This window comes from Hyalella azteca, unplaced genomic scaffold (genome assembly GCF_000764305.2).
Source record: "Hyalella azteca isolate HAZT.00-mixed unplaced genomic scaffold, Hazt_2.0.2 contig2126, whole genome shotgun sequence".
In the NCBI taxonomy this organism is placed as follows: Eukaryota; Metazoa; Arthropoda; class Malacostraca; order Amphipoda; family Hyalellidae; genus Hyalella; species Hyalella azteca.
Genome location: NW_025932412.1, coordinates 59,637 through 68,996, shown reverse-complemented (window position 1 = coordinate 68,996; position 9,360 = coordinate 59,637). Strand labels below are relative to the sequence as shown.

The following is a 9,360-nucleotide window of genomic DNA, read 5'->3' as shown; positions in this document are numbered from 1 at the left end:
TCGCAGTGTAAGGACATTTAATAGTTATATGTTTAATATCATGCTGCCAGTTCAAAATTGATTAAATTATGCGTGTTGAAATCGCATGTAGCCCTAGCGTGCCTGGAGCGTTCGAGTCCGGAAAAATGTCGATATAGTCGCAGGCAACTGAAAACAGCAAAAAATTGAACAACTCGAACAGAAGTACAGAACTTTACATTCAATGTTTCATTTGAATGTCGAATCTATCCTCAAATAGTATAAACAAGCCACATAAACTAGCTTATAAATTTTTACTTTAAAAATGTGATTGTGTGATTTATAAGAAGATGACACCAAATCGAAAGAATCTGCACATTACAAAAAGGAACCACTTGGGACAATTTTACATTCTAGATTTTATTTGAAAGTATATACAGTGCATAAAATATTTAGGCATATAGCTTGATCAAACCAAATAGATCGTTTTAGCCTGCCCATACTGTTTTTATTTGAGGTATTGTTTTTACCTAATAAAAATAGCGCAAGTGAAGTAAGTCTGATGTTAGAATACAGCGGCAGGCCATCCTGCCGTCAGAAACGTTGTTACTTCCTATTATACTATTAAGCCTAGAATATTATGTCTCACACACAATAAAACAGCCGCAAAATGCCTGCATCTAGACAAATCTGAGTTCAGGGTTACGCTCTGACGCCGTTAGCAGGCAAACTCTTGGTATGGTAGTGGAAACCGTGACATCGTATCAATAACAGGAACGACAATAGTAGCGATATGAGTAACGTCAATAACAGTGACTTCAATAACTGGAACGGCAATGACAGTGACGGGATTAACAGTGGCGGCAATAAAACCAATGAAAATTACAGTGACTACAACAACAGCGACTAAAATAACGATAATAATAAGAGTAATAATTTGAACAGAGTCAGCACTAACACGGCAATGTAATAGTGACAGCAGTAATCTCACCGTGAAATTTTCTCGAAATCACGTTTTAGATTCAATAATTTACTTTCAAGTCCTCGTACGTGAGCTTAAGAGAAATGTTTCTCATATCCTTAAGGCAGTTGAGCTGAAAGAGTGCACTTATCTATACAACTGCGACAAATCATTAAAATGACAGAGAATTCCACAAGAGTCCTGGCATTCTTACTTTTGATGCCTAGCCAATCCTCGATCTTACTGAGATATGCTCGATAACGAAGAACTCGTTACCATTGAAGGAGCTTCATTGCTGACCGAAGCGGGCTGCGTTCACCTACATTTACGGTTAAATAAAATCAAAGTGACAGTAAAAAGGTCACACCCTGATCATGACGAAGCAGGAATATAATTGACCAATATTGTAAAAAAAATTGAATATCATCAGCGGAGTTACGGATTGGGCTGCAGAGGCTGGGATAACAGCATACACCGAGCTCTGTGTTATCTACGAGTGCTAAATAAAAAGAATCGAGTAGAATAATAGATGAAATGTTGCATTTCAACACATAGTCAAAGTTTTAATGATCTTTAGGAAGAAATGCGGTTTCCACAATCGTTGCTACTAGGTTAAGGAAATGAGCGTTTCGAGTTAAAAAAAAACACTTGCGTTGCAGGGATCGTGTAACTCACAAAAGTTTTTTTTATGTTGCAAGTTATTTAACAATATTCAGACAACTTTCTATGCACCAGCATATACACGATAAGAATTAATAAAAATTGTCCAACTCCTGCGTATAACAAATTGCATGAAATTTACGCATAGCAGCAACAGCAATGTACAAAATTTTGCATCTTGATAATTATTCATAAACGTATTTATTTATCTTTGTTAATGCACACAAGAATCCAAGAAATATTTGTAGTAGTGCCTGAGGTGCCTCAAATAAAACACTCATCCGACGCATATCATATTGGGCTCATCCCCTTTATTAACTGGGCAGGGTGGCCCAATGGTGGGCAGAGTGGCCCAGTGGTTACAGTTCAGAGTACCAAGATTGGCGCAAAAAGGCGCGGGTGCGATCCCAGCTCTGTGCGCAAGTTTCTGGCCAGAATCTGCAAGGAGGCCGAGCGGTTAAGCACAGCAGAATTTGAATCAATGAGTTGTGAGTTCGAAATCGCAACAAGCTGTGGATGTTCTGCGATGCTAAGAATCGGCGACAGGCCTATGGCCTAATAAACGCTGTAGCCGCTATTATTATATTCGGGAGTGAAGTTATGCGTTAATTGCCACTCTCGTTACTTGTTTTAGACATCTGAATTTCAGAAGTTTCACGCATAGGTTTTTTGTTCACTTTCTAGTATTTGATATTTCTTGCACTTTGTCATCAAAATTTCTACGGACTCAGCGGAAGACTTGAATGCAAAAACGCATGGTGTACGCTGTTCTCCCAGCCCCGCCCGTAACTCCGAAATTATAAATGCAATATGCTAACGTACCATAAAAAATTATTTAACAGAGCGGGGTGATGTTCCAAACCACAGTAGCAATTCCGCCCTCATTTATCCCATTGCTTTTCTGGACGGTTTTTTACCAATATCGCTAACCAGTTGATGACATGCATCAGGTTTAAAAAAATAATAATAATAAAGAAATACCGCAAATTAAACAAGATTTTTGAAGGTAATTGGATGCTCTAAAATAAAATATCTCGGAAATCAGCCGTAGTAAAGTGCAAACTCTGTAATGCAAGTAAAATACGACTGACGACTAGCTACATTGAGGAGGAAGAAAGTTAGGACCTATGAACGTTCGAAGGCGGCTAACGTAAATACCTATAAGCAATCAATTTTAGGCTGTTTTGAATCATATAGGTCAATAAAGCAGTGTTTTTTTTAGAAAAATACACAATAATTCAAAAACATTAATTAAATCAGGAAGCGGTGCATTTCGTGACCGCCTTGTCAAGCGGGTTCTAACTCTATCTCAGGCAAGATCCCGTGTTAAAAAACTGAAATATCAACGGAAGTGCTGATAAACTATACGTCTCTTCATCCGGCGACCCTTGATGTAAATGAAGATTGTATCTGCGGTGCGAATTATACGTCCTTCTGAAAAAAACTAGGAAACATTATCTAACTACAATTACTAGCCTGCCAAATAAAAAAATATATTCTCACAGCGAATTCAGAGTTCTTCCAAGGCGAGTTCGGAGAAGTGTCGATACAGTAATCAAAACTAATTCAGTTTATCATTCCTTCACAGGCAATCGTGCGACGTCAATCCTATCCGATGTCCATTCTCAATATCAATCCTATTATGTCTCATATTTCAATCTTATTTTTGATGGGCTAGAATCAAATATATTTTAATTGAAAATCGCAATCAAATAGTCACTAGATAATTTACTGAATTAGTTAATATCTGAGTTCATAACATATTAGTTCATAACATGATATCGGTTGGATAGCATTTAAACCACAAATAAGAACATATGTTTTCTAATATTCTTTGAACAAATATATGAAGAAAAAGGAACACGGCTCGGTTGCAGATAGGCTAAGAAGCTAAGTGCCGGTTTGAAATTTTGAATATTACACAAGTTCTCAGATTTTCGAAAACGTTTGATCAAGTTTACAGAGTACTAACCATTTTTTCATAAATTTATTCGTTTTCAATAAATATTTTCTATACTACAATCATTAACTTTTGGTACTGCCAGAAAGCAAGACCAAACCACTATCGTGGCGTTACCTACGTTAAGTCTGTTTAGAAACGAATTAACGCACACATCGTTTCATGTAAAGACTAAAGAATAATCCGGAGTTTTTTTTTTTTATAGATACTGGTCCTAGTCATGATTAAAATGAACCGCGGACCTGCGTCACAACTGAGAAAAACTGGACAATTTTAATTGCATAGCTCAGAGCTTCAAAATCTCCAAGGATACATTCTTCTGTTGTTAATCTGGTCCGCTAAGAACGTTGGCATTGGCAGTTGCCAGTTTGTAGTAACTAGGCGCATGTTAGAGGTAACAAAGCTGCACCCACATTTAGACTGTATTGGACACCAATCAGCTTTGCATCATTGCATGCAAGTTTGCGGTCGGCTTATTATGACATGCTTAGGTATTATTAATTTCACTTGTGTTTTGTCCTGCTCCAAGACCATAAACATATAGGTATTTGTACTTTGTAGCAGTGCTTATTTCATTATTTGTGAGCCATGTTATGTAGGTATGATGTAAGATTGTTGGTTAAAAGTGGTATGATAGATTTAAAACATTTTGCATATTCTTGACTTGAGAGAGTCGAGACTTCTTTCTCTAAAACTTTTCCTTCCTTTTCTTCATGCACAATCAATTCGATATAGTAATTTGATCATTTTTTTTTCAGTGATTGTTAATTTGTTGAGAATTAAATATCAGAACAATGGCTAATCAAGATGCCTACATTGCTGCTCTTGAAAGCAAGCTGGCTGAGCTTTCTGGCATTGAAGTTGATCAAATAAGGAAGAATCAGGTAATTATGTGTTAGTAGTATACACATGATTTATTCTTGAATATCACACTACACTACAGTTTGTAGGTTGTACAATAGGCTAGTTATTTCGCTTAAGTAATTTTTATAAATAATTTTTCCAATCAAAGCTTGATCATGATGGACATCATTTGTACCTATATCAGCTTTGAATTAGTTTTGGATGTTTATTTTGAATTCAGTTTACTTCTCACAAGTTTAAGAGCTCATGAATTTCTTGAATTCATATAAAATCCTTTCAAACAGTTAACCAACAGTTAACCAAGCCCCAAGGGTAACTGTAACAGTTAACCAAGGGTAGTCAAGTTAAATCAGTTATGTATATTATCTGTTTGTCTCTGAGTTTATGATCATGCCTTGTGGCTTGTTATTATGTGGTTTTGAACAATATTAAGATATATATAGTATGTAAGTACATAAATGCCTTGTATTGATATTAATACTTTGTGATGTTTCAGCTGGCTAATGCGGCTGATGAGGCGCGCAGCATCCAACAGATGGCTGAATATGTGGCAGGCATCACCGTCCAGCAGGTGGCTGTTGCTGCCCAGCCTTCAGTGCTTCATCCTCAGATTGACCTCATCTTTGATCACATCAAGGCTGAACTTGGTTAGAATATATTCTGAATCAATTGTATAGTTCTGGATGGCAGATGCTATTTTTCTATGGTTACAAAAATAACCTTTTATATTATTATTATATTACTGCATAAGTCATGATAACTGATAAGTGCATGACAGAGCTATGGTAGTTTAAACACTGGTGGTTAATGACTTAATGGTTAATGAATTGATTGATTTAGATTTTCAGGATCGAAAAATATTCTTCAGATGACATTGGTTGATCAAAATTCAGGTTCAAGGAAGTAATTTAATTTATTAATGATATTTTGTTAATAAATTATATGATAATTTAAACAAAAATATAAATATAAATTTGTAACAACAGAGCTAGTGTGCATTTAGCTGGAGTGATGGTCTCCAGGGATGAAATGGTCACAAACAGAAGCTGCTGTGTGGTCATTCTGTCAAATATTCAGGTGCACAGTTTTATTGTGCATTAAGATTCTTTCATCAGCATTCTCAATGTTTTAATAGAGTTTTGTAGTTAGCAATTATTTATTATTGTATTTTTGATTCTTAGAAATTATTATTTAACACACAGTTAGTGTGTGTTAAAACATTCAAAATTTTTATTTTGCATGTCTACAATGTCTAAGGTTTGTTAAAAAACTGGTAGTGCAATTTTGTTTAATTTCAATGTTGACAAGGGCTGCATTTGCCGCAGGGGAAAACAAGGGAGAGCATGCGCTGCCACCTCTGCAGTATGACTACAAGGGCCTGGAGCCCCACATCTCTGGCCTCATCATGGAGATCCACCACACCAAGCACCACCAAGGCTACATTAACAACCTTAAGGCTGCTGCTGCTAAGGTTATTAAGAAATGCGGACCTTCAATGACCTTTATATGACGTTTTTCTTGCCAGCTACCACTATGGCCACACCAACAACCTTCAGGCCACTGCTGCTAAATCTCTTACCATATAATATGTCCATTTAATTTAATGCTTCTCAGGCTTCATAATTTTACAACTCAATAATCATACCAAGTTCAGGTATGATTGTACTTATACAATCAAACAACAATTGATATCTTTATATGAATTTTCTCTATTAACGGAACATCATGACCAAATAAAAAAACTAAGAGCCATGGTGGATATGCTGGTAATTGTATCTTTTTTACGCTTTACGATCTTGACCAAGCATCCATTTCTTTGACTTTTCATACATCTGTGCAATCTGCTGCCGTGGTATCTGCTCCAATAAAATATCTTGTGAAATCCGCCCCAATGATTTCTATCACTTTATCTACAAAATATCTTGTATGTAAAAGCATTAATGCTCCCACAGCTGGACGAGGCTCGCGCAAAGAACGACATCGCGGCGTGCAATGCGCTCTTCCCCGCACTCAAGTTCAACGGTGGAGGTCACCTCAACCACACCATCTTCTGGACCAACATGGCGCCCAACCCCACCGGCACCCCCACCCAGCCCACAGGCGACCTGCTCGCAGCCATCGACGCCAAGTTCGGCTCCTTCCAGAACTTCCAGGTGCAGAAATGATCATTAACTACGCAGTTGAAGTCTGAATGTTGCTACCTACTATCTCACTTGAAATTGGTGTCTAAAATTTATCGAAACATGAACTGACTTAGCCTTATGCTACTAAGTCCTTAGTCTGAATCAAATGATTCCGCAGCTCTAAGTCAATTGTTGTTCCAGATTCCTCTTAGTTGTATAATTAGTCACTTTTGTTGTATCAAATGCGTGACGATACATCAAACTCCTTCTCCCAGAGCGAGTTCAGCACAGCTAGCGTTGGGGTGAAGGGGTCGGGTTGGGGATGGCTGGGCTACTGCCCCGTCAAGGATGAGGTCGCCGTGGCCACCTGCCAGAACCAGGACCCCCTGCAGCTTACCCAGCCCACAGGCGACCTGCTCGCAGCCATCGACGCCAAGTTCGGCTCCTTCCAGAACTTCCAGGTGCAGAAATGATCATTAACTACGCAGTTAGAGTCTTAATGTTGCTACCTGCCTCACTTGAAATTGGTGTCTAAAATTGATTGAAACATGAACTGAATTGGCCTTAAGCTACTAAGTCTTTAATCTGAATTAAGTGAATCCGCTGCTTCAAGTCAATTGTTGTTCCAGATTCCTCTTCGTTGATTCATTAGTCACTTTTGTTGTAACCAATGCGTGACGATGCATTAAACAAACTCCTTCTCCCAGAGCGAGTTCAGCACAGCTAGCGTGGGGGTGAAGGGGTCGGGTTGGGGGTGGCTGGGCTACTGCCCCGTCAAGGATGAGGTCGCCGTGGCCACCTGCCAGAACCAGGACCCCCTGCAGCTCACTACCGGTACCTGGCTGCGTCATGTGTAGTATTATTAGTAGTATTTGTTTGCTGTGTACAACGTCTGCAGCTCGGTGGTGTACTAGGGGCGTAATGTGTTAATGCCACAGTTTTTCTATTTTGATTCATTTTAAAAAGAGGTTAGGCAGGGTGCCGCATCTGAGGTGCACCATAAAAGCCATCGTCAGAGAGAAATGCTTGCCTATGGCACCTAATGGTCAGGTTTGGAGGCATTAGAGCGGGAAACGAAGCAGTACATGCACCATCTTTTATATTAAGAGAAGCAATGTTAATACATGACCAACGATCAGGTTTGGTGCCGCTGCTGGGGCTGGACGTGTGGGAGCACGCCTTCTACCTGCAGTACAAGAACCTGCGTCCTGACTACGTCAAGGCTTTCTTCAACGTCATCAACTGGGACAACGTGGCTGCCCGCTACGCCAAGGCGAGGACTGACGCTGGACATTGAAGACAAATCAAAAGAAGCCATGACCGGAGTGGCCTGCTAATTCAAGTTTTTTCTAGACTGTAGTGATTCTGATGGCACTCTTGGCGGGGTACCTGTGGATGCAAACTAGCGCTTCATGATCATTTAAGTCGACGGAAAAGAAATTCATAGCTGCACTCCTGTCATGACTATTGGAAAATCGTGTGGGAGCACGCCTACTACCTGCAGTACAAGAACCTGCGTCCTGACTACGTCAAGGCTTTCTTCAACGTCATCAACTGGGACAACGTGGCTGACCGCTACGCCAAGGCTAGGACTGACGCTGGACATTGAAGACGAGTCACAAGAAGCCATGACCGGAGTGGCCTGCTAAATCAAGTTTTTTCTAGACTGTAGTGATTCTGATGGCACTCTTAGCGGGGTACCTGTGGATGCAAACTAGCGTCTTCGGGATCATTTAAGTCGACGGAAAAGAAATTCATAGCTGCACTCCTGTCATGCCTATTGGAAAATTCTGAGTATGGCACGAAAATTATGAAATTTTTATTGAATTTACTATGTTTCTTGATTGAATTGAGAATTCATCTGTCACAGGAATACATGTTGAAATCGTTTCATTTATGCTAATTCCTTTATTCCATAGTATGTTTTCTTAGATAATCGTGTATTCTCGCTCCTTAGAAACATTAATATCATAAAAATATTCTATCTGTTGTTTATTTTGAGTAGCACGTTTAATAATAATTATCAAGTGTCGAGGAGGTTGGACTATGCCCAAAAAAATTATTTTCGAATAATTATTAATGTTTAGAGTATATTTGATTTATATCATCACTATGCCGAGTGCAGATGCTCGTTGTTGTTCTACTTGGTATTCAAGATACGCGGATGATTGAAACCTTGCTATTGTTTCCTTGGGAGTTTTGAATTGTTACCACTCGTCGGATGTAACTATCAAGGGATCTCTTACAGCCTTGCTATTTTATTTCGGTACTCAAATGCAAAATTTTCATTTGGACGACGAAATATTAATGGGCATTCGTATTTGAAGAAAGTGTACGATAATTTGTTGCTGGTAACAGAGAATGAATGTTTACTACTTGTTGAAATTCGAACCAAGTGCTTTCTTATATAGCAGTTATGCGATAGTTCAAGTCACTCAAAGTACGTATTGAATACGAGTGACGAGTTTATGTAGAGATCGAATAACAAAAACCTAAATAAATTATTAAAGATGCCATCCCGCGCGGTGGAGGTGCATGAAAGACGAGAGACGACCTGTCCTGTGCAGGTAAGCTGCGTTTTGAAGGTTTAAATCTGCGTAAAGACTTACTTTGTTGTGGGATACTCGGTTTTTTGTTAGCTTCTAAGACATAAAATATCTTTCCTCTTATATTCATTTCTTTTGGCATGAAGCCCGTCAGCTGAACATGAGGTGTCGCTCTGTCGGAATTCGATGTTGACGCGCATCCACCAAAGGAGTTCCTAGTGCTATCCTGCTCCTCATGGAAGTAAATCATTTGCTGAATGAAGTCCGCTACTATGTTTAAAAATTTAC

General features: G+C 38.9%; 1 protein-coding gene across 1 annotated transcript; it reads left to right on the top strand.

Moving 5' to 3' along the window:
- The first annotated feature begins 4,279 nt into the window (after positions 1–4,279).
- LOC108671879 (superoxide dismutase [Mn], mitochondrial-like) lies at positions 4,280–8,003 on the top strand. The gene is made up of 7 exons (XM_018159473.2): positions 4,280–4,423; positions 4,900–5,050; positions 5,729–5,874; positions 6,356–6,503; positions 6,935–6,987; positions 7,234–7,360; positions 7,666–8,003. Exons 1-7 carry the CDS (start codon positions 4,334–4,336, stop codon positions 7,821–7,823), a joined length of 873 nt encoding a protein of 290 aa, XP_018014962.1. The 5' UTR covers positions 4,280–4,333; the 3' UTR covers positions 7,824–8,003.
- Positions 8,004–9,360: the final 1,357 nt, after the last annotated feature.